This window comes from Cheilinus undulatus, linkage group 8, assembly GCF_018320785.1.
Source record: "Cheilinus undulatus linkage group 8, ASM1832078v1, whole genome shotgun sequence".
In the NCBI taxonomy this organism is placed as follows: Eukaryota; Metazoa; Chordata; class Actinopteri; order Labriformes; family Labridae; genus Cheilinus; species Cheilinus undulatus.
Genome location: NC_054872.1, coordinates 54,331,195 through 54,357,582, shown reverse-complemented (window position 1 = coordinate 54,357,582; position 26,388 = coordinate 54,331,195). Strand labels below are relative to the sequence as shown.

The 26,388-nt window shown below is 46.5% G+C and overlaps 1 protein-coding gene and 1 long non-coding RNA gene across 3 annotated transcripts in view; both read right to left on the bottom strand.

Annotated features, from left to right (window-relative positions):
* cpne4a (copine IVa) overlaps positions 1-26,388 on the bottom strand; it is a 128,544-nt gene that overhangs the window by 61,263 nt on the left and 40,893 nt on the right. The window contains exons 2-7 of one of the 2 annotated variants that reach the window (XM_041794478.1): positions 26,054-26,212; positions 16,288-16,467; positions 12,357-12,428; positions 10,982-11,056; positions 8,370-8,453; positions 5,713-5,802 (exon numbers count right to left, since the gene is read on the bottom strand). In XM_041794478.1, the coding sequence (XP_041650412.1) occupies positions 5,713-5,802; positions 8,370-8,453; positions 10,982-11,056; positions 12,357-12,428; positions 16,288-16,467; positions 26,054-26,119 (567 nt within the window). In that variant the 5' untranslated portion in view covers positions 26,120-26,212. The remainder of the gene's footprint in view (positions 1-5,712; positions 5,803-8,369; positions 8,454-10,981; positions 11,057-12,356; positions 12,429-16,287; positions 16,468-26,053; positions 26,213-26,388) is intronic. The other variant, XM_041794477.1, reaches the window with a different exon arrangement.
* On the bottom strand, positions 1,666-3,063 carry LOC121514314. Its single transcript, XR_005992278.1, has 3 exons — positions 2,456-3,063; positions 2,198-2,290; positions 1,666-1,926 (listed from the first exon to the last, which is right to left on the bottom strand). It is a non-coding gene; the product is annotated as an uncharacterized LOC121514314 (long non-coding RNA).

The following is a 26,388-nucleotide window of genomic DNA, read 5'->3' as shown; positions in this document are numbered from 1 at the left end:
GGAGTCATAGCTGCAGAGTAGGCTGTCTGTATGAGTCTGTGGTCATTACAGGACTCCACTGAAAGGTCACTGATTATGTCTGTTGTATGAGGACATACTGAAGTTACAGAACTTGTCTTTGATCCATATCTCATCACAGCTCGCCACTATATATATGTGTGTGTGTGTGTGTGTGTATATATATATATGTGTGTGTGTGTGTATATATATGTGTATATATATATATATATGTGTGTATATATATATATATATATATATATATATAAACGCCATAGGCACTAATATATATAAAGTTCATCTGTATGACATAAAACTCTGAAAACCTCTGAGCTGCTTTCTGCTATCGTCTGGTCATTCAGGTGGAAATGACCATCTGCAGTTTCATTAACCACATTAAAGTCAACAGAGGCAGGAAATGATCTCACCCAGATGAAGGGAAAAATAAAAGTGACTTGTTGATTTCACACACCAGCATTACCAGTTTACAGCAGAAGACACGAGGACACGCATGTGCAGTCATGTACACATGTAATATTATAATGATGCTACTTCATGGTGACCCTCAGCTACAGTTTTTCTCTGCTACTCAGTTACATTACATGTTTTTCTTGTGTTATAGATATCTTCACTGATGACTCCTTCAGGACCATTGCTAGCAGCTTCTGGCTCAGTGTTCCCTCTGTCTGCAAGATCATCCTGGATATAATCACTGCCATCTGAAAACCTCATGGCATCCTTCTCAGCAGGAGCAGTCCCATGGCAATTCACCATGTAGTGCAAAAAGCATCACATCACCACAGCTCTTTAAAGAGACAGCCACAGCAACAAACTTCCTGTACTTTTATATTTCATATAAACACCATAATAAAATGGTTTCAGTGCTTTGATACCTGTCCTATTATTATTATGAAATTATGAATGCTAATAGAAATATTCAGTAACTAGATTTATTTCTTGTTAGAAGGATGCATTTCTCTAGGCAGCACACATAGGAAGTTATAATAACTGGTAGCCTATTCTTAACAGAGTCATGTGCACAGATCCAGAAATAGCTCATCTATAAAGGTCTTGATACCAATAACACACTTTATCTACTGGGAAAAAGGAGGTAGATCCTGGACTTCAGAATGAGTAATTATTAACTTAATGACAGGAAGCTCTTTACTTCAGATAAAACTATTTTAATCTAGGTTTAACAAGACAGCACCATGTATCAGGACAGCTGAATCTGTGGATGATTTTATGACTGAAATGTAGTACTTGTTTTAATTACCTTGGCAAGAGGCTAAATATATACAATACAGCAGTTTAAGATGGCTCCAGTTAAGAAGATTTTGACTGAAAGTTATCCCAGATTTACCAGCCAACCAAACATGAGCAATATTTAGACCTAAAATGATCATACAGTGCTGACGCTGACATGAGTGTTAATGTTAATCAAATATCTACTCCATGATAATAAGAGAAACATGAGATTGTTACCTTAAAAAGTCAAACTATGATTGTTATTAAAAGACAATTTAATTCATAAAAAGGACAAACATTTAACATTCAAACAAACTTAAATCAATTTACAACAGAAACACAAAGGAGCTTGCTTGGAGGAGTTAAATGGAAGAGAGAGGAGATTAAAGTCTGGCTCGTTCCCTGCAGAGATATTTACCTCAGTTTGTAGAAACCAGAACTAGTCCGTAGGTTCCAGTTGTTCTGGATTAAGCAGAACAGTGCTATATTTATACATCAGTCTATGAATTTGAAGACAAATTTGTTCATCTGAAGCAGCAATCTCTGCAGAGAAGGAAGCAGACTTTTCATCCTCTCCACCTCCTGCTGCAGGCGGACTGGTCCTCAGGGCCTCCAGCAACATCCTCTCCACCTCCGTCAGCTGCTGTCTGGAGTCACTCAGGGGTCTCCTCCTTGGGGTCTCTGTAATGGAAACAACATATTTAGTGATACTATTGTAATTCATCAATAGAATACTACTAAGGAAACACACAGAAAAGGATCAGGTTGTGACATGAGAGGCAGCACTAGCTCTACCAAAGATAAACATACATGCATGAATTACATTATAAAATATCTGCTCTAAAGAAAGCTGTGATAGATTACTTCCCTCCTCCTTTAAAGTGCTCAGAATGATCAGTTTAATACCAAATCCATCATTTGTTGATTGATGTGGCTCTATTCATTGACATACCTGTGGGAACAGCAGCTGGAGTGGATGGGCCAGGTGTTGGAGGAGCAGAAGCAGCAGCAGGTAGTAGTGTTTCAGAGAGGAGTACATGATGTTCTGATAAAATACAGAAGTGTACATATGAATACAGTACACAGGTTCAGCTATGACACTATTTATATTCTTGTTTGTCCACATAAAAACAACTTTCCATTAGTAGCCTATGAAGACATTTGTCCCTAAATATTTCCATGCTGTGTGTGCTGTCAACAAACTTTATACCTCATCTGCTGGCCCTGATCTTCATGGAGGTCCTCTGCAGCCCGACTGTCCTCGACCCCCTTTGGTGATGGAGGGTCCTGATGGCCCTGCTCCTCCACTCTGTCTCCTTTCTCCTCTTCTGCAAATACGTGTCCCTCTGTTTCTTCCATTTCCTTCATCATAACCCACCTGAATAAAACACACAACTGTCCAGTAGTGAGGGGGAAATTAGCATGCCTGACTGTTGTGCTAACTCGGGCTGTGCTAACTATGGTGCTAACCTGGTAACAGATGGCAGAAAACACGTGATAGACGGATGTTTGTACAACTTACCAGACAATCCGACATCCTCCCTGACTTTCCTCCAATCCTTTTCTTCCTGTGCCGGTGGAACAGGCAGGGTGTGTGGTAGAGCTCGGGGCACACAGAAACAGACAGCCCCGGTCTCTGCTCCATTTTCGGGTTGAATGAGCCGCTTCCTCCGGGCCGGCCCTCCTTCGGAAACATCCGGTGACGTCGCCGGAGGATCTCCATGCTGATTGGCCATCGCGGCGCGAAAATTCGCCGGAGTTCAATTTTTTGAACTCGAGCATAGACGCGATGACGCGAACTGGCGGCGCGAATTCGCCTCATTCGCGCGAATCACTCGCGCGTATCGCGCGTCACGCGCCACCCGAGGCGAAGGGGCGTCAACTCGCGTCTGTACATTGACTTTACATGGGATTCATTCACGCGGATAAATTTACTCGCGCTTGGTGTGAACGCACAGTTAGACTCCATCAGCAACACCTCCCCCTCCTCCTCATCTTCCTCCCTCCGTCACTGCTGATAAACCAGAGACTGGACCCTGATAGACCCAGAGACTGGACCCTGACAAACCTAGAGACTGGACCCTGATAAACCCAGAGACTGGACCCTGATAGACCCAGAGACTGGACCCTGACAAACCTAGAGACTGGACCCTGACAAACCTAGAGACTGGACCCCGATAGACCCAGAGACTGGACCCTGATAGACCCAGAGACTGGACCCTGATAGACCCAGAGACTGGACCCTGACAAACCTAGAGACTGGACCCTGACAGACCCAGAGACTGGACCCTGATAGACCCAGAGACTGGACCCTGATAGACCCAGAGACTGGACCCTGATAGACCCAGAGACTGGACCCTGATAGACCCAGAGACTGGACCCTGACAAACCTAGAGACTGGACCCTGATAGACCCAGAGACTGGACCCTGATAGACCCAGAGACTGGACCCTGACAAACCCAGAGACTGGACCCTGATAGACCCAGAGACTGGACCCTGACAAACCCAGAGACTGGACCCAGATAAACCAGAGACTGGACCCTGAGAGACCCAGAGACTGGACCCTGATAAACCCAGAGACTGGACCCTGACAAACCCAGAGACTGGACCCTGATAAACCAGAGACTGGACCCTAATAAACCCAGAGACTGGACCCTGATAAACCCAGAGACTGGACCCTGATAAACCCAGAGACTGGACCCTGATAGACCCAGAGACTGGACCCTGATAGACCCAGAGACTGGACCCTGATAGACCCAGAGACTGGACCCTGATAGACCCAGAGACTGGACCCTGATAGACCCAGAGACTGGACCCTGATAGACCCAGAGACTGGACCCTGACAAACCCAGAGACTGGACCCTGATAGACCCAGAGACTGGACCCTGATAGACCCAGAGACTGGACCCTGATAGACCCAGAGACTGGACCCTGATAGACCCAGAGACTGGACCCTGATAGACCCAGAGACTGGACCCTGATAGACCCAGAGACTGGACCCTGACAAACCCAGAGACTGGACCCTGATAGACCCAGAGACTGGACCCTGACAAACCCAGAGACTGGACCCAGATAAACCAGAGACTGGACCCTGAGAGACCCAGAGACTGGACCCTGATAAACCCAGAGACTGGACCCTGACAAACCCAGAGACTGGACCCTGATAAACCAGAGACTGGACCCTAATAAACCCAGAGACTGGACCCTGATAAACCCAGAGACTGGACCCTGATAAACCCAGAGACTGGACCCTGATAAACCCAGAGACTGGACCCAGATAAACCAGAGACTGGACCCTAATAAACCCAGAGACTGGACCCTGATAAACCCAGAGACTGGACCCTGATAAACCCAGAGACTGGACCCTGATAAACCCAGAGACTGGACCCAGATAAACCAGAGACTGGACCCTGATAGACCCAGAGACTGGACCCTGATAGACCCAGAGACTGGACCCAGATAAACCAGAGACTGGACCCTGATAGACCCAGAGACTGGACCCTGATAAACCAGAGACTGGACCCTGATAGACCCAGAGACTGGACCCTGATAAACCAGAGACTGGACCCTGATAGACCCAGAGACTGGACCCTGATAAACCAGAGACTGGACCCTGATAAACCAGAGACTGGACCCTGATAGACCCAGAGACTGGACCCTGATAGACCCAGAGACTGGACCCAGATAAACCAGAGACTGGACCCTGATAGACCCAGAGACTGGACCCTGATAAACCAGAGACTGGACCCTGATAGACCCAGAGACTGGACCCTGATAAACCAGAGACTGGACCCTGATAGACCCAGAGACTGGACCCTGATAAACCAGAGACTGGACCCTGATAAACCAGAGACTGGACCCAGATAAACCAGAGACTGGACCCTGATAGACCCAGAGACTGGACCCTGATAAACCAGAGACTGGACCCTGATAGACCCAGAGACTGGACCCTGATAAACCAGAGACTGGACCCTGATAAACCAGAGACTGGACCCAGATAAACCAGAGACTGGACCCTGATAGACCCAGAGACTGGACCCTGATAAACCAGAGACTGGACCCTGATAGACCCAGAGACTGGACCCTGATAAACCAGAGACTGGACCCTGATAGACCCAGAGACTGGACCCTGATAAACCAGAGACTGGACCCTGATAAACCAGAGACTGGACCCAGATAAACCAGAGACTGGACCCTGATAGACCCAGAGACTGGACCCTGATAAACCAGAGACTGGACCCTGATAGACCCAGAGACTGGACCCTGATAAACCAGAGACTGGACCCTGATAACCCCCCCATGAGAGTATATAAAGGTTTCCACCTTAAATTTGTATCTCCTATCCTATTGAACAGAGAGGAGCGTCCGTCAGGTTTGACCTGCAGCAGCCAATCAAAAGTCCATATTCAGCCTGGAGCCAGGCCGCCATGGACTGACACCAGAGAGCGTGTGCGTCTGTGTTTGTACCTGGAGCTTGCGTTCGTGGTCTCCGCTGCAGAGCGAGTTCAGAGACACTTTGAAGGTTTTCCACACCGGGTTGAGATTATTCATGACAGTCTGGAGCAGAGAGACAGGAAACATGACCATGTAAGGACAAGAGCTGTAAACATCACATCCCCCCATACAGCTGCCTATGACCAATACAGTCACACTCATGGAGATACAACCCCAACTCCAAAAAAGTTGGGATGCTGTGTAAAATGTAAATCAAAAACAGAAGTCAGTGATTGTTAATCTCATGAACACAGATCAGAGTTAAACTGAGACGTTTTAACATTTCAGGAAAATATTAGCTCATTTTGGACACATCTCAAAAAAGTAGGGACAGGACCGTGTTTACCAGTGTGTATCATCCCCTCTTCTTTAACAACAGTCTGGAAGTGAGGAGACCAGTTGATGGAGAGGAATGTTGTCCCATTCTTGTCTGATGGAGGATTCTAGCAGCTCAACAGTCCTGGGTCTTTGCTGGATTTTCCTTTTCTGATGCTCCAAATGTTTTCTGTTGGTTCAGGACCCAGACTCTCTTCCTGTGAAGCCATGCTGTTGTGATGGATGTGGTCTGTGGTTTAGCATGGTCTTGCTGAAATAGCGGCAGCCTTCCCTGACAGAGACGTGTCTGGATGGGAGCAGATGTTCCTCTCCAGATGTTAGAGCTGCCCACGCCATAGGCACTAATCAACCCCATCCCATCAGAGACGCAGGCTTTAGACCTGAGCCAGGAGAACCAGCTGGATGCTCCAGATCCTCTTTAGTCCACAGGACACGGCGTCTGTGGTTTCTTCTGACCACAGAACAGTTTTCCATCTTTCCTCTGACCACAGAACAGTTTTCCATGTTTCCTCTGACCACAGAACAGTTTTCCATGTTTCCTCTGACCACAGAACAGTTTTCCATGATTCCTCTGACCACAGAACAGTTTTCCATGTTTCCTCTGACCACAGAACAGTTTTCCATGATTCCTCTGACCACAGAACAGTTTTCCATGATTCCTCTGACCACAGAACAGTTTTCCCTGTTTCCTCTGACCACAGAACAGTTTTCTATGTTTCCTCTGACCACAGAACAGTTTTCCATGTTTCCTCTGACCACAGAACAGTTTTCCATGTTTCCTCTGACCACAGAACAGTTTTCCATGTTTCTTCTGACCACAGAACAGTTTTCCATGATTCCTCTGACCACAGAACAGTTTTCTATGTTTCCTCTGACCACAGAACAGTTTTCTATGTTTCCTCTGACCACAGAACAGTTTTCCATGTTTCCTCTGACCACAGAACAGTTTTCCATGTTTCCTCTGACCACAGAACAGTTTTCCATGTTTCCTCTGACCACAGAACAGTTTTCCATGTTTCCTCTGACCACAGAACAGTTTTCCATGTTTCCTCTGACCACAGAACAGTTTTGCATGTTTCCTCTGACCACAGAACAGTTTTCCCTGTTTCCTCTGACCACAGAACAGTTTTGCATGTTTCCTCTGACCACAGAACAGTTTTCCATGTTTCCTCTGACCACAGAACAGTTTTCCATGATTCCTCTGACCACAGAACAGTTTTCCATGTTTCCTCTGACCACAGAACAGTTTTCCATGATTCCTCTGACCACAGAACAGTTTTCCATGATTCCTCTGACCACAGAACAGTTTTCCATGATTCCTCTGACCACAGAACAGTTTTCCATGTTTCCTCAGACCACAGAACAGTTTTCCATGTTTCCTCTGACCACAGAACAGTTTTCTATGTTTCCTCTGACCACAGAACAGTTTTCCATGTTTCCTCTGACCACAGAACAGTTTTCTATGTTTCCTCTGACCACAGAACAGTTTTGCATGTTTCCTCTGACCACAGAACAGTTTTCCCTGTTCCCTCTGACCACAGAACAGTTTTCCATATTCCCTCTGACCACAGAACAGTTTTCCCTGTTCCCTCTGACCACAGAACAGTTTTCCCTGTTCCCTCTGACCACAGAACAGTTTTCCATGTTCCCTCTGACCACAGAACAGTTTTCCATATTCCCTCTGACCACAGAACAGTTTTCCATGTTCCCTCTGACCACAGAACAGTTTTCCATGTTCCCTCTGACCACAGAACAGTTTTCCATGTTTCCTCTGGCCACAGAACAGTTTTCCATGTTTCCTCAGTCCATGTTAAATGAGCTTTGGTCCAGAGAAGACGGACCACGGTGTTTCTGGATCCTGGTCACATCTGGCTTCTTCTCTCCATGATCAGCTTTAACTGTCATTGGTGGATGGCACGGCCAGCTGTGTTGACAGACGATGATTTCTGGAAGGTTCCTGAGCCCATGCCCATAAATTTTAGACATTTTTTCACAGACAAACCTCTGATCATCTGTACTTCTGAGAGACTCTGCCTTGAGATGCGTTGCTGCCATCAAATCCTAAGAGAGCTAATATTTTCCTGAAATGTTAAAAAGTCTCAGGTTAACTCTGATCTGTTGTTTCTGTTCTATTGTGAATGAAATATGACTCTATGAGATTAGACAATCTTTGACTTCTGATTATATTTACATTTCACACAGATCCAACTTTTTTGGGACTGGGGTTGTATTGGTTGTCTGATCTGGTTTAGAGCTACAAGAATCAGGATCATGTGCAGAAGTTTTTTGTGTACCTCAGTTCTGTAGACGAGCTGTAGCGTAGCGTCATCGTTCAGTCTGTAGATCTCCAGGAACGGGTCTGATTTACTGAAAAAGTCCTGAAAACATCAACAAAATCACCAGTCAGCACAGTCTCCTTTTAAACCGATACACCGGGACTCTTACATCTCTAATCCATAATGGTAATGTTAACACACCGATGGAAATAAGTCACGTCAGAAATCATGGCTAGAACACGACGAGCACAAATGTCAGAAAAGAAAGAACGTGAAACGGAGACGTTGATGGAAAACTAGGGCTACGAGCAGCACTGAAGGGCCACCGGCCCCTGTGTTGTCTTAGTGGGGTGTAAGCAAACTCGTGCAGTGAGTTACTGCCCAAACTTCACTTTAAATAATGAAGAAATCCCGTCACCACAGACTCATTTAGCCTTACATTTTGCTGAGGAGGAAAAGACATTATTTTGTGAATAAAAAAGCGAATGAATAATTAAAAAAATAAAGGAATAAATAATTAAATACATGACATGTCAGTGTTGGGGCATTTCTATCTAATTCTGAGCTTGGTTGGTTAAAATCAGTGAGAAGAAGATAAACGATGACCTTGAATATACATGGGAATTTTGAAGGTAATCACATTCAGAGGGAGAGGTACACATATATACATATATGTTACATATATTTCCTGGCAGGTTGACAAAATCTTGAAGTGCTTTCTGTCTCCAGTGAGACATCCTTCACTAAAATGCCTCTGCTGTGGAAAAATAAGGAGGTTGTCTTTGTAAATCAGAGCATAAAAGGTAAAGTACAGCAAGAGGACTGCAGATATGACACACTGGTGTTGCTTCCTGTTGTCAGTAGGGGGCGCTATGATGATTTTTTCTGTACATAGGTGAGTTCACTGTGACTCTGTTGTCTTGCTAGAGCATTTTGAAGAACATAGAATGTAGTTTTAAAAAAGTTAGAAGGTGTTACATTCATTTGGCACCATCAAAAACTTCTTACTGTGAAATTTCAGTGAAGCTGGTGGACTTCCTGTTGGGCTTTGGGCATGGGTCCAAGAGGCTTTTTTGCAGGTCTGATGATGACCTACATGCGTACCAAAAATCATATAACCCTGAGCGAAACAGTGTGCTGGGGCTGATTTTTTGCTCTCAACACATGAAAAACACATGAAAAATCAGTGGTGCAAGTGTTCACCTGGCAGAAGGGGGCGCTGTGACAAAATAATGGTATTGATACATGAATGTATTCAGGACTAATGTGCGATTATCATTGTGGAGTTTGGTGATGATTGACATAAACACTAAAAAGTTATAAGGTATTATCGGTGAAATTTCACAGTTGAAAATGAACAAAAACAACGTTTAAGTTTGTGCTCCGATAACGTCGCCGCCCTAGGGTGAAAACTCACCAAGAGCTCAGCTTTGGGTCTCAAGGTTGTCTAGTTTGAATCAAAAAAATCTGGAGTCAATCAGATGAAAGCCTCGGACGAGTTCGTTCAAATGCGCAAAGTGTCCGTCAGTGAAAAAGGCCAAAAACACCAAATTTTGACCCTTCAGCGTCTGTAGTTCTGCTCTGTACGTTTTAGAGGATGGTCATATTGTGATTTTTTTTGTCTCATCATGATTCATAAGTGTACTGATTTGTAGGTACGACCCACGGCCCTATCTCACTTTTGGCGCCTCCTAGAAAAAAACTGTGTGACAGACTTACACCGTTCCACCACCAGAGAGTTATTTCTCGTGGGGGATATTTTTGAGAAAAAAACTGGACTTTTTACATAAATTGAGGCCCTGAAAACGGGCCTCAAATTGCCTGAAATCTTTGGACAAACAAAATTCGATAGGGTCCTCGTCGACTCTTGGTCGGTGCTCGGGCCCTAAATAATGCCATAACTGTGAAAATAGTCAGAAGAAAGTAGCAAAATGGGCAAAAAGTAGCAAAAAAGGATTCAAAACAGTGGCAAAAATGGGTGAAAAATGCCAAAGATGAGTGAACTGACAAAAATGGATGGACAATGGGCAAAAATAAGTTAAAGGGGAAAAAAATGGGAGAAGAGCAGCAAAAAAACAGTTTCAAGTTAAAAAGTCAATAATGGGTGAAAAAAAGCAAAAATGTCTGAAATGGATGAGTCCAGGCCGATGAAATGAGGTTCCTGTGGAGACGCAGCAGCTTCATCAGACTAACTGGTCTATGAGGACGATGAAGACTTTCAAAACCACAGTCATCATCATCGGATAAACCCACACTGCCAACCAATCAATCAATCAACCAGTCCATCAGCTCTAATGATCTCCAGTTCTCCGTCTCAGGTGTTTCTCTGTCAGTCTCTAAACTCCTCTTTGGCGTTCACGTCTGGTCTCCATGGTAACTGCTGATGCTGTGTGAACATGACCACTGATGGAATAAGTCTGATAAAAACCTCTAAAATGAGTCAGTCCTGAACCCAGACCTCCAGCCTCAGACAGCAGCTGTCTCATTCAGCAGTATTTTCCACGTCTGCTCGCTAAACACGGCGTCCTTCTCAGTTACAGTGAAAAGTCTGAGTCAGCAGACGTCTGGACGATAAACCATCCTTAACAGACACGGCCACAACCGTCATAGACGGGAGAACATGGACACACCTTGTCATCCAGCTTCCTGGCGCTGAAGGAGAGCTCGATGTAGTCGTCGTTTCCTGTCAGCTCCTCTGCTGTGATCTGAAACACAGGCACACAGACTCAGTAATGTCTGGTTGGTCTCTGAGAGGATGTGCAGAAATATGACAAAAATAAACGCTCATGGACAGAAAGCTCCGCCTGTGTCTGTTCCAGCTCCAGATGTAGAGAATGAAATGATCATTATCAAATACTGGATGTGTGATCCTAAATCAGTCTTCACCGGACTGACTTCAGCGTTTTTGTCTTCACATCTGAACAGCTGAAGTGAATTCTGTCTACAATCTTTAAGTAGAGTGACACATTAAAACAGGTCATTCTGTAAATATTCACATCCTTAAACTGTCTCACTCAGGATCGTCTGTGTAACCATCATTCTGTTCCCCCTGAAGCATCCAGAACATTAACAGCTGATTTATTCAAAATTACATCAAATAAACATGAATTATCCCATTTAGTAAGCATGAAGTATTAGATTTAATAAACATGATAATATTGTTGAGACCAGACGCCTGCAGGGATGATGGGACATGTTTGACTTTAGAGACGCTGATAATGAATTTATGCAGTTTATTCTCATGGAAACGACCTGAGGGAACGATTTCACCAGAACAAACCTGCAGAAGAAGAACGGAGATCAGAGAGGGAACAAAAGAAGAAACATGCAGGAGAGACAAACAAAAGCAAAGATGACACCATGGCAACCGCCCAGGTCATCCAGAGAGTGGTTGTTGAAGTTTCATGCAGTTCTGGAGTCCATCCTGCTGCTGTGGACGCTTTATCATATCAGAGACGCCACCAATCACCTTACACCTGACGACGGCGACGCCTCGACTTCTCTGACTGGGAACGTCGAGGATCGAGGGAACATGAAAACAGGAGGGAAGAGGAGAAACGCTTCAAAACAACAAGAATGAAAGTCCACACAGACAACAATCCTGCTCAGCTGAGGTGAGGAGAAACATCAGGAGGATTTTCCAGCACAGATTTTTGGGATAAATGAAGAAATAATCCGTCTGAGAAGAGATCGGAATAGTCCGGATCAGAGGATCGGAACTCTGATTGGAAAACCACAGGACCACGAAAAATCCCCCTTCCTGTCTGATGGAGGCTTTAACGTCTTAAATAGAAAAAGAAAAACTTTAGAAAGCACAAAATAAAACTCCTGCTATATGACCCGCCAAAATAAAAGCCTAAGACATGATTCCTGTGGGGACGGAACCGCAGAGAAAGAGTAGAAAAAAAGAAAGAAAGAAGATTAAGGATGGAAAAAGTAGGAATTCAAAGAGCGATGAAACAAAACAGGCAAAGACAAAGCAAAAGGAAACGTGGGACTACTCACCGTGATGATGGCTTTCCCCACCGTCCCTCCTGGTCTCAGCAGAGCTTTAGACAGCTTCCTCTGATGGACGATCTAAAGACACAGAGTCCAGGTCATCACCAGGTAGAAGGATCTAAACAGAGTCCAGGTCATCACCAGGTAGAAGGATCTAAACAGAGTCCAGGTCATCACCAGGTAGAAGGACCTAAACAGAGTCCAGGTCATCACCAGGTAGAAGGATCTAAACAGAGTCCAGGTCATCACCAGGTAGAAGGATCTAAACAGAGTCCAGGTCATCACCAGGTAGAAAGATCTAAACAGAGTCCAGGTCATCACCAGGTAGAAGGATCTAAACAGAGTCCAGGTCATCACCAGGTAGAAGGATCTAAACAGAGTCCAGGTCATCACCAGGTAGAAGGATCTAAACAGAGTCCAGGTCATCACCAGGTAGAAAGATCTAAACAGAGTCCAGGTCATCACCAGGTAGAAGGATCTAAACAGAGTCCAGGTCATCACCAGGTAGAAGGATCTAAACAGAGTCCAGGTCATCACCAGGTAGAAAGATCTAAACAGAGTCCAGGTCATCACCAGGTAGAAGGATCTAAACAGAGTCCAGGTCATCACCAGGTAGAAAGATCTAAACAGAGTCCAGGTCATCACCAGGTAGAAGGATCTAAACAGAGTCCAGGTCATCACCAGGTAGAAGGATCTAAACAGAGTCCAGGTCATCACCAGGTAGAAGGATCTAAACAGAGTCCAGGTCATCACCAGGTAGAAGGATCTAAACAGAGTCCAGGTCATCACCAGGTAGAAGGATCTAAACAGAGTCCAGGACTCATGACGAAAGAAGGATATGTGTACATCAGGGACAGGTTAGGTGAAGGACCCAGACCGGATCCTCATTGTACCCTGAACCTGAACAGGATTCAAACCCCCAACCAATGATGTCAGCCACTGAGCTATGGAGCTCAGACACACATGAGGATTTCATGAAGATTTGAAACCTGGTTCCTGTTCTTCCCCATATATCTGCTGCTGGACTGACTGGGCCGATGGGATGAACCCCACTGATGACCATTTCAACTTTCCTTTCCAAACTGACAGGTAACTATCCTGTCTATTTATTGTGTATTTGTTCATGATCGTGAAGTCTTTTTTGCTTCAAACAATTTAAAGACCGCTGTCAGCGTCATGGAGGAGTTTAAGGGAGGAGCTGCAGCCTCGTCCCCCTCCCCCGCTCTCTCTCTCTCTCTGTTTCCTCCTCCAGCGAGCAGAAACCCCCGTCTCTGCTCCGTCTGTTAGTGAAGAGTCTGGCAGCAGAAACCACTGATGCTGCTGGCAGAGAACAAGACCAGGAGGAAATCCCTCTCCATCACCGCACATTTCTACTTCTCTGCTCGTTAAAAGTCGAGCTGAAACAGCCTGCAGGAGAGTGTGTGCACGCTAAGACGTCAAACTTCTCATCAGGAGAGCAGGAGCAGACAGACGAGGACGCTGAAGATCTCAGAATGTTCCTCTCACAGCACTCACAGGCTGATTCTCCAGTTTGATTCCTCATTATGGCGTTAAAGATTTTATTTTAGATGGAGATGTCTGAAAGAACCCTTTAAACCTACAGCTGTCAAAAGACATCTGTAAGTGGAAGTGATACTCTAAATATGAGCAACTGGGACACAGGTAGCCACAACTGGGACACAGGTAGCCACAACTGGGACACAAGTGGCCACAACTGAGACACAGGTGGCCACAACTGGGACATAGTTAGCCACAACTGGGACACAAGTGGCCACAACTGGGACACAGGTAGCCACAACTGGGACACAAGTGGCCACAACTGAGACACAGGTAGCCACAACTGGGACACAAGTGGCCACAACTGAGACACAGGTGGCCACAACTGGGACATAGTTAGCCACAACTGGGACACAAGTGGCCACAACTGGGACACAGGTAGCCACAACTGGGACACAAGTGGCCACAACTGAGACACAGGTGGCCACAACTGGGACATAGTTAGCCACAACTGGGACACAAGTGGCCACAACTGGGACACAGGTAGCCACAACTGGGACACAAGTGGCCACAACTGAGACACAGGTAGCCACAACTGGGACACAAGTGGCCACAACTGGGACACAGGTAGCCACAACTGGGACACAAGTGGCCACAACTGGGACACAAGTGGCCACAACTGGGACACAGGTGGCCACAACTGGGACACAAGTCGCCATAACTAAGACACAGGTGGCCACAACTGGGACACAAGTGGCCACAACTGGGACACAGGTAGCCACAACTGAGACACAGGTAGCCACAACTGGGACACAAGTGGCCACAACTGGGACACAAGTGGCCACAACTGTGACACAGGTGGCCACAACTGGGACACAAGTGGCCACAACTAAGACACAAGTAGCCACAACTGGGACACAAGTCGCCATAACTAAGACACAAGTGGCCACAACTGGGACACAGGTAGCCACAACTGGGACACAAGTGGCCACAACTGGGACACAGGTGGCCACAACTGGGACATAGTTAGCCACAACTGGGACACAAGTGGCCACAACTGGGACACAAGTGGCCACAACTGGGACACAGGTAGCCACAACTGGGACACAAGTGGCCACAACTGAGACACAGGTAGCCACAACTGGGACACAAGTGGCCACAACTGGGACACAAGTGGCCACAACTGGGACACATGTCGCCATAACTAAGAGACAAGTAGCCACAACTGTGACACAGGTGGCCACAACTGGGACACAAGTGGCCACAACTAAGACACAAGTAGCCACAACTGGGACACAAGTCGCCATAACTAAGACACAAGTGGCCACAACTGGGACACAAGTCACCATAACTAAGACACAGGTGGCCACAACTGGGACACAGGTGGCCACAACTGGGACACAAGTCGCCATAACTAAGACACAGGTGGCCACAACTGGGACACAGGTGGCCACAACTGGGACACAAGTCGCCATAACTAAGACACAAGTGGCCACAACTGGGACACAAGTCGCCATAACTAAGACACAAGTAGCCACAACTGGGACACAGGTGGCCACAACTAGAACACAAGTAGCCACAACTAGAACACAAGTAGCCACTACTGGGACAGCGTTAATGTATGTTATGTAACATCATATTGTTTCATACTGGAAGTCCTCATTTCAATGATGTTAATGTTGAGTATCTTGGTGTAGAGATTGTTTCTCTCTGTTTCCTCTGGTGTCAGTAAATGTGCGGTGTCAATCTAAGCTTTGCTGTTAGTATTTTAATTGCTCTGCTGCTGTCTGTTCGGGTTTTTAGATCCTCTCCAGGTTTTTTTTAATGCCACTTGTTACTGAGATGATAATCTGATTTTTAAGGAATAAAATAAACTGTAAAAGTCGTACGGAACTAAATTGTTTCTCTGACAGCCTGTTTTTTATCATTTTTACTCCATGGCTGGGTGCAGCGATCTGATGTTTGTTCTGAGTTTTTGACTCTGATGTTGGGGCTGTCATGGAGCTTCTGATGGAGGGCTTCTGTTTGAAACTTTGATAGAAGACTTTAGATAGCCTTCATTTTCATTCCCTGACATCCTGATTTCTGCACAATGTTCAGTTTTAAAGGGATTTCAGAATAAAATGTTCTTTTAGTTAAATGCCAGAGACGTTCTTCACATTGTCTTATCCTTTTATTATAAATAAAAATGACTGACATCCGAGCTGAAGCGCAGTGGTTAGTGCTGTCACCACTCTAAAAGGTTTCTGGTTTGAATCCCGTAGAAAATGTTGGGGAGACAGACGGCGCTGAGGTGTTTCCTGATCTCTGATTAACGTCATAACATCCTTGAGCGTCGCCATATTTGAAGTTTAACCGATAGTACCAAGGATAAACACTCATGCCTTGCTCATCCCACAACAACAGAGGAGAGAGAGCACAGGTGTTTGATGAGGCTCACCTGTCCCAGCGTGCACTCCACTGACCCCAGAAAGTCGGCCTCCTTCAGCCCGTTGTGGCTGCTGTTGATGTCGTACAGCTCGAAGCGCAGACGCTGCACCTCCTCGAAGTGAAAATCCAGCGTGAAAACGTCAGAGAAGGTGGGGTTCACACAGCTGCGGATCACCTCCGTCCGCTCCACCTGAACAAAATCAACAGGAGGAAGGTTAAAGTTCACGCTCACATGGAGGAGCAGGTCAGAGGTCAGCATCATAGAGAACCCATGGCATAAAAACGTGTTTGGTCTGTTTGCCTCAAACTTTAGGAGCCAAACAGGATCAGAGGGTCAGTGAGAGAAGATGAAGATGTGATGGGTGTCTCTGCAGCCTCCTCCTCCTCCTCCTCTGTTTTCAGACAGACGGTCGTCACACAGAGCTTCATTAATTGGTTCGTTAGAACATCTTTGAACGAGCTGAAAGGAATCCAGCATGGAACGTGACTTCCTGCTGACCCTGCTGACCCTGCTGACTCTGCTGGACGATTTCCTGCCACCTTTACATCATTTTTTATTTTCATTTAACTTTAAAAACATAAATGTAGAAGAGGAAGAGTTAGCAGCTGAAAGATTAGAGTTCTGCTGGAAGCTTCGCTCGTTCCTCGGCCTCTTGGGAGAACATTTTGTCCACAGGACAGGACTGAAGATCTGCTGATGTTTTAGATGTTTGAAAACGTCAGACATTTTTAGAAAGATTGCCGTTAATCATGCAGATTTATTTACACACGTGTCCACACACGAGGGATGGGCATGCCAGAGGGCTCATCTAAAGCAAAACCAATGACAGCTTAGCCTGGAGGGAGCCTGCTGCTGAACGTCGTCATCGCTGCTGTGTTCCTGACCGTGGGAAACCCGGGTGTACCTGCACCCCCTCAAGGTCCAGGTCCAAAGACCAGCTCTGATAGACAGGAGTCTAGAAGCAGAATTCCCCGGCTCCTGGGAAGCATGGAAGCAAAATAAAAACATGGATTCATGTCTGTGAATCTTCCATCAATACTTCATTTCTCACACTTAAATCTAAAAAAGCAGAACTTAGATCGGCTTAGATCGTCCCAGCTTTTCTGAAACATGAGGATGAGAGCGTTATTGGAACGGTTCTATTCCTCCACCTGGTCTTTCTCTGTTTCACACCCTGCTAATGAAGCAGGAGGAGCAGAGCTATGACATCTGTTTAATGCACATATTTACAGATAAATGTTTCTGTGGGAGAGGAGCAGAGGATTGTGGGGGATGTTTCTGTGGGAGAGGAGCAGAGGATTGTGGGGGATGTTTCTGTGGGAGAGGAGCAGAGGATTGTGGGGGATGTTTCTGTGGGAGAGGAGCAGAGGATTGTGGGGGATGTGTGAGGATCTACAGTGAGGTGTGTAGATCCTCTCCAACAGCTTTCATTAGACCTTACTGAGCACTGGTAGTGACTGTCTCTGAGTCCGTCTCTCACATTTGTACCTCGTGTTTCTCAGCTGTAGGAGAACAGAAGAAAAGAAGAAGAAGGAGACGTTTCTGAGCAGAAACAGAAGAAGAAGAGAGACTCTGAGGATTCTGAAGGATCACCAGGTCAGCCTTGAAGTGAGACCAGCTGGAGGCTAAAGGACAAAACTCTTCTTCTGTGGTGTTTTATGTGCCGTCAGAAGAACAAAACGGCTCCAGCTCCGTGTGAGACGAACTCTGAGCAGGTTTCTTTCATCATTTCATGCTGCTGCAGCAGATCTGAGGACATTTGAAAACCAGCTTTGGTCTTCTTCATGGATTACCCACGATTCCTTTCTCCAGGTTCTCTGTGGAGGACGTCATGAGCTCATGAGGACAATAAAGTCTGCAGGCAGTGGTGTTAGCGTGGTGTAGAACGGATCAGACAGAGCGCTGAAGTTCATACATGAGTCAGACTAGAGAGGAGCCGTCACATGACCCTGGAGGATGCAAGGAGGTCACATGACCCTGGAGGATGCAAGGAGGTCACATGACCCTGGAGGAGGCAAGGAGGTCACATGACCCTGGAGGATGCAAGGAGGTCACATGACCCTGGAGGATGCAAGGAGGTCACATGACCCTGGAGGAGGCAAGGAGGTCACATGACCCTGGAGGATGCAAGGAGGTCACATGACCCTGGAGGAGGCAAGGAGGTCACATGACCCTGGAGGATGCAAGGAGGTCACATGACCCTGGAGGAGGCAAGGAGGTCACATGACCCTGGAGGATGCAAGGAGGTCACATGACCCTGGAGGATGCAAGGAGGTCACATGACCCTGGAGGATGCAAGGAGGTCACATGACCCTGGAGGAGGCAAGGAGGTCACATGACCCTGGAGGATGCAAGGAGGTCACATGACCCTGGAGGATGCAAGGAGGTCACATGACCCTGGAGGAGGCAAGGAGGTCACATGACCCTGGAGGATGCAAGGAGGTCACATGACCCTGGAGGATGCAAGGAGGTCACATGACCCTGGAGGAGGCAAGGAGGTCACATGACCCTGGAGGAGGCAAGGAGGTCACATGACCCTGGAGGAGGCAAGGAGGTCACATGACCCTGGAGGATGCAAGGAGGTCACATGACCCTGGAGGAGGCAAGGAGGTCACATGACCCTGGAGGAGGCAAGGAGGTCACATGACCCTGGAGGATGCAAGGAGGTCACATGACCCTGGAGGAGGCAAGGAGGTCACATGACCCTGGAGGATGCAAGGAGGTCACATGACCCTGGAGGATGCAAGGAGGTCACATGACCCTGGAGGAGGCAAGGAGGTCACATGACCCTGGAGGAGGCAAGGAGGTCACATGACCCTGGAGGATGCAAGGAGGTCACATGACCCTGGAGGATGCAAGGAGGTCACATGACCCTGGAGGATGCAAGGAGGTCACATGACCCTGGAGGATGCAAGGAGGTCACATGACCCTGGAGGATGCAAGGAGGTCACATGACCCTGGAGGAGGCAAGGAGGTCACATGACCCTGGAGGATGCAAGGAGGTCACATGACCCTGGAGGATGCAAGGAGGTCACATGACCCTGGAGGAGGCAAGGAGGTCACATGACCCTGGAGGATGCAAGGAGGTCACATGACCCTGGAGGAGGCAAGGAGGTCACATGACCCTGGAGGATGCAAGGAGGTCACATGACCCTGGAGGAGGCAAGGAGGTCACATGACCCTGGAGGATGCAAGGAGGTCACATGACCCTGGAGGATGCAAGGAGGTCACATGACCCTGGAGGAGGCAAGGAGGTCACATGACCCTGGAGGATGCAAGGAGGTCACATGACCCTGGAGGATGCAAGGAGGTCACATGACCCTGGAGGAGGCAAGGAGGTCACATGACCCTGGAGGATGCAAGGAGGTCACATGACCCTGGAGGATGCAAGGAGGTCACATGACCCTGGAGGAGGCAAGGAGGTCACATGACCCTGGAGGAGGCAAGGAGGTCACATGACCCTGGAGGAGGCAAGGAGGTCACATGACCCTGGAGGATGCAAGGAGGTCACATGACCCTGGAGGAGGCAAGGAGGTCACATGACCCTGGAGGAGGCAAGGAGGTCACATGACCCTGGAGGATGCAAGGAGGTCACATGACCCTGGAGGAGGCAAGGAGGTCACATGACCCTGGAGGATGCAAGGAGGTCACATGACCCTGGAGGATGCAAGGAGGTCACATGACCCTGGAGGAGGCAAGGAGGTCACATGACCCTGGAGGATGCAAGGAGGTCACATGACCCTGGAGGAGGCAAGGAGGTCACATGACCCTGGAGGAGGCAAGGAGGTCACATGACCCTGGAGGATGCAAGGAGGTCACATGACCCTGGAGGAGGCAAGGAGGTCACATGACCCTGGAGGATTCAAGGAGGTCACATGACCCTGGAGGAGGCAAGGAGGTCACATGACCCTCGAGGATTCAAGGAGGTCACATGACCCTGGAGGATTCAAGGAGGTCACATGACCCTGGAGGAGGCAAGGAGGTCACATGACCCTGGAGGAGGCAAGGAGGTCACATGACCCTGGAGGAGGCAAGGAGGTCACATGACCCTCGAGGATTCAAGGAGGTCACATGGGAGGAAGTGAAGAAAAGCAGATATGAACAAATTCATTATCACTCCTTACCCCGTCTCTATTTCCTGTTGGTCACTGGCGTTAAAATACAGAGCTAATTCTAAAGAGCGATAAACCCAGAGACTGGACCCTGATAGACCCAGAGACTGGACCCTGATAGACCCAGAGACTGGACCCTGATAGACCCAGAGACTGGACCATGATAGACCCAGAGACTGGACCCTGATAGACCCAGAGACTGGACCCTGATAGACCCAGAGACTGGACCCTGATAGACCCAGAGACTGGACCCTGATAGACCCAGAGACTGGACCCTGATAAACCAGAGACTGGACCCTGATAGACCCAGAGACTGGACCCTGATAGACCCAGAGACTGGACCCTGATAGACCCAGAGACTGGACCCTGATAAACCAGAGACTGGACCCTGATAAACCAGAGACTGGACCCTGATAAACCCAGAGACTGGACCCTGATAAACCCAGAGACTGGACCCTGATAGACCCAGAGACTGGACCCTGATAAACCAGAGACTGGACCCTGATAAACCAGAGACTGGACCCTGATAGACCCAGAGACTGGACCCTGATAGACCCAGAGACTGGACCCTGATAAACCCAGAGACTGGACCCTGATAAACCAGAGACTGGACCCTGATAAACCAGAGACTGGACCCTGATAGACCCAGAGACTGGACCCTGATAGACCCAGAGACTGGACCCTGATAAACCAGAGACTGGACCCTGATAAACCAGAGACTGGACCCTGATAGACCCAGAGACTGGACCCTGATAAACCCAGAGACTGGACCCTGGCGACCTTGGCCAAGTTTACTCAGATCCAGGACCTGAAACTACCCTAACCTGAAAAGTTGAGGACGTTTTCACCAAACCAAACATCAGGAGTAAAAACTTCCGGGGTCTGATCCGAGACATTAAAACCAGGCAGCACTGTGGAAGTGAAGCAGAGGAGGAGGCTGGAAGTCCGGGGTTAGAGAGGCTACAGAGGGAACCATGGAGAAGGAGAGTGTGTGTGTCTGAGTGGACTCGTCATCTGAACCCAAACAGCTAAAAATACTCAAAGTGGGTCGACAGAACCAGGTCTGACCATCACAAAAACACATAAACAGGGAAGGGGGGGTTGTCCTGAATATGAGCTTCATGTTTTCATATAAAGAAGGAAAAAAAAGAGATAAACTTCAGTCTGTACTCCTGTAGAGTTAATATCAGCCTGTAGAGTTAATATCAGTCTGTAGAGTTAACATCAGTCTGTAGAGTTAACATCAGTCTGTAGAGTTAACATCAGTCTGTAGAGTTAACATCAGTCTGTAGAGTTAACATCAGTCTGTAGAGTCAACATCAGTCTGTAGAGTCAACATCAGTCTGTAGAGTTAACATCAGTCTGTAGAGTTAACATCAGTCTGTACTCCTGCAGAGTGAACAGAGATTTCAGGGGTGCGTGGGTCTCTGAGGTCATTTAAATGATCCAAAATCATGATAAAACACATGAATGTTCATACAAACGTCTTTTGGTAATAACACGTGTGTTTTTTGTTTGGCTGTAATTGATGAAATTATTTCAGGTTGGTGTGTATTTTGGTCAGAAATAAGTCTCTTTATCCTGTGGTGTGGGTTCTGGGGGGGCACAGCTCTAAGATGTGTGAAGTGGGCTCAGTGGAAAAATAATGGGAACCACTGCTTTAAATCCTAACGTGGGCTTAAAACAGGATGTGTCTTGTTTGTAATGTGGTGTTTTATTTTGGCGGTGCGTGTAAAATCCTCCGTTTCCTGAGCGTGGAGCCTGACTGACATCTGTTAAAGAAGAGGTGGAGCTGCTCTTTAACCGCCGAGGCTGAAGTCGCTCTGAGCGTGTGCGGTGTTTACTAGCACCGTGACGAGATTAGGATCGAACCCAGCAGCACATTCAGCTGTTTGGTTGGAGCACGCTCAGTGTCTGTTTTCTCTCCCTGAATTTTTGGACTGGTTCAATCCTCCGGGCTTCAAACATTAAAAAAAAAAAAAAGACGGAGGCCGGTGGAGAATTATGTCACTTTTCTGCTTGATCATCTGTCACGTCGATAATGAACCTGAGCCACTTCCAACCGATGCTATTTCCCCAAACAGAGCGGCTCCAGATGGCTGAGGGAGGGAGAAATGTGTTTTACCGTTTTCATCAGAGACAGTGAAGTGAACACGCCATCAATGACGCCCCAGGCTCCAAAAACCAACAAGCAGCTTCTACTGGCCTTCACACGACACATCATTTTTACCTCATAGTTATTATCATTACTACCCCCGAAATCCAAAAAAGCTGGGACGCTGTATAAGATGTACGTAAACAAACGGTAATGACTGTCTGAATGAATGTCTGATTCTCAACAGATCAGAGGTAAACGGAGACGTTTTAACATTTCAGGAAAATATCCGCTCATTCTGAATCTGACAGCAGCACGTCTAAAAAAATAGGGACAGGACCGTGTTTACCAGCGTGTATCATCCCCTCTTCTTTAACAACAGTCTGGAAACATCTGATGGAGAGGAATGTTGTCCCATTCTTGTCTGATGTAGGATTCTAGCTGCTCTACAGTCCTGGCTCTTCTTTGTTGAGCATATGCTGCTCTAAAAGCTCTCTCTACTGTTCAGCATTGATAGTTCCTCTCCAGATGTCAGAGCTGCCCACGCCATAGGCACTAATCAACCCCATCCCATCAGAGACGCAGGCTTTAGACCTGAGCCAGGAGAACCAGCTGGATGCTCCAGATCCTCTTTAGTTCACAGGACACGGACTCTGTGGTTTCCCCTGACCACAGAACAGTTTTCCATGTTTCCTCAGTCCATGTTAAATGAGCTTTGGTCCAGAGAAGATGGACCAGGGTGTTTCTGGATCCTGGTCACATCTGGCTTCTTCTCTCCATCATCCAGCTTTAACTGTCATTGGTGGATGGCACGGCCAACTGTGTGGACAGACGATGATTTCTGGAATGTTCCTGAGCCCATGCAGGGATTTCAGTACAGAATCATGCCTGTTTTTAATGCAGTGGCCCCTGAGGGCCCCTGAGGGCCCCTTCAGCCTTGTCCCTTGCTCTCAGAGATTTCTCCAGAATCCTCTAATGACATTATGGACTGTAGATGGAGGAGATTCAAAGTCTTGCTGAACATCTGCCCATCTTTACCTCTGAGAGACTCTGCCTCTCTAAAATGCTCCTTTTATACCCAGTCATGTTTCTGACCTGCTGACAGTTTACCTTGAACTGAGCTGATATTTTCCTGGACTGTTAAAATGTCTCAGTTTAACTCTGTAAACTCAAATATGAGTTTATCAGATTTGACAATCACTGACTTCTCTTTTCATTTACATTCATTACACAGCGACCCAACTTTTTTTGGGACTATGTTTTAATCCACAATCTAATCTGTTAATGCAGTGGTTTCCGCTCCTCTGCCTCTTTAGCGCCCCCTACCTGTGTTAAAGCAGCTTCAGTTAACCTTAGAGCTCACAGCTATGTTTTCACCATCATGTCTCGTCTGGACTTTTAGTCTTTAAAAGCTTACGAAACATCAAACATCACTTGAATTTTGAAAAAGTTATAGGACTCTAAAGACAAAAGAAAAAATCAAATCAGAATTTGAAACTGAGATTTTTATCTATAACAGTAAACAAGAGTGTCTGAGCATTTTCTCTGCACAGACTTCTTCTCCATCAGATTTATTTGTGACGTTCCTTTAAGCAGTAGAGACTCAACATCTTCCTATTGGAGGACACCCCTACCCACCATGCATTGCGTGTAAACATTACCCTCAATAAATATGGCGCTACCAACCGAGGAAAGCCAAAGTAAAAACGGCCAAAAAAACGCTTATTATCAGCTCTAACACCGTGGATTTAATCTTCAACCCTCAGATCCTACCATGTCTGTTTTGAGGACATTCATCATTTTTATCATTATTTTGAGTTGATAGTCACATTTTTATAGATTCAGGCATCAAGTCATTATTTTTATTCATATTAAAAAATAAATAAAAGTGTTGTCCATGAACTCTACTGACCTCAAATATCTCCATCCATCCTTGTTTGTCTGAAATCAGACACATAGACTTCCATTAAAAACAGGCTTTCTGTGTGTCTACAGCACCAAAACAACTCATAACAACTCTTTTATTGCAGTCACTCGATCACCAGGGCTCTAAATTTCACCATCCCACAGTGATCCAGCAGATAGTGCCACCATTTTAACACCTTCAGCAATGCACATGCAGGACTTCTTCCATGGACTCAGAGTGTTTGAAGCGCTATTTCACCCACTAAACATCATCAGAATTAAATGAAACGATTGGTGTCACTAGATATGGAGGTCTGAGAGTGGGCTACATGTGTGAGGAAAAGTGTGTGTGCTCCTACGTGTGTGCTCGGGTGTGAATCTGCGTCCATGTTTACAGGTGGACACGTAAGTGGAGTGTTTACAGTCGGAAATGTTACCTCTGAGTTCTGCGGTCTGGGACTAAGAAAGGGGGACATTTGGACAATTTCAACTTTGCCCTCACTTCACAGCAAGTGGATGGACATGCATGAGGATGCACGGGTCTTTTCATCAATAGCAGAGAATATGTCATATCTCAAACATGCAGTAAACTTATATCTGAGTGTAATGAGCGTAATCGCGGTCACATTTTGGTTAGAGGTGGAAATGCGTGCGTTGGTGATTCGTGTCCTACATATTTCCTCAGATTCTTTATGCCTGTACATAAAATAAACCTAACATGAACAAATGCATTCACTCACATATGATTGGTAGAGGAGGAGGCTGAGAAAAGGAGGGTAAAACTGGCGTGTTTTATGCACCGATAGACTCGTCTGTTCAACATGGACGTTATCTCACTGATCCAAGTCATAGGCTTAGTGGACAATAACTGGCATAAAAAGGGTGTAACTTTGAATCTTTTTTGTTTGTTTTTTTAGTGGTCAGGGTTGAAGTTGTTGAAGAGATTTGAAGCAGTGAAAGTTTAAAAAAAATTAAAAATTAGTATTTTATTAACACTAATCTGCATGTCTGATTTCTGGACATACTGGCCTCGTGCTTAAAATTACAAGAGAGCGAGTCACCGAAGCTCCGCTAGAACGGCGTCTTTAAGGACTACGGAGACATGGAGGGTAGCAAACAAATGACAAAATGGTCAGATTTCAGAGGAAGAAAAGAGCATCAACGACGTACGGTTCAAAAGTTACCAAGCAATTTACAAAAGGGTGTGCCTGAGGCACGGATCAGTGCTGCTGGAGCTCTAAGGGTTAAGCATCATTAGTGGAACTGACAAAGATTTAGGTGGTTAAAGAGGATCACCCAGGGTGAACAGGGTCCTCGGGTTTAGTCTGGTCTAGAATCACCCAGGGTGAACAGGGTCCTCGGGTTAAGTCTGGTCTAGAATACCCCAGGGTGAACAGGGTCCTCAGGGTTAGTCTGGTTGGTTTAGTCTGGTTGGGTTAGTCTGGTTGGGTTAGTCTGGTTGGGTTAGTCTGGTTGGTTTAGTCTGGTTGGGTTAGTCTGGTTGGGTTAGTCTGGTTGGGTTAGTCTGGTCTGATAGTCAGGTCACCTCTGACTCAGAAGAAAAGCTTTGTGCTCTAACTTAGCTAACGCTCTGTCACTTTGCAGTGTTTTCTGTCTGCTGGTTTCTGTCCATTTAATTCTCCATCGTGAGACATTCACTGACCGTAGGAAACTCCAGCCTCAGGCTGTTGGTTGACCACAGCATGCAGACACAGATGCTAACACCCATGAAGCTGCAGGAAGAACGGACACTGGTGTTGGTTCTCCTCTGGCTTGTACAGGAAACCTCCTCCAGCACGTTTTTATAAACCCGCTGATGTTTCTGGGAATAAATGCAGAGTTTGAGGTCCACAGAGTCCCTCAGATAGCTGGAACTGATCCAGAAATATAATTCAGCTTTAAACAGAGCAGAAACATCAAACATTCATCTCTCAGTTTGATATTTACAGGTTTTTAAAAAGTTTATCCCACAGGGAAATAAAGCTGTCCCAGTATCTG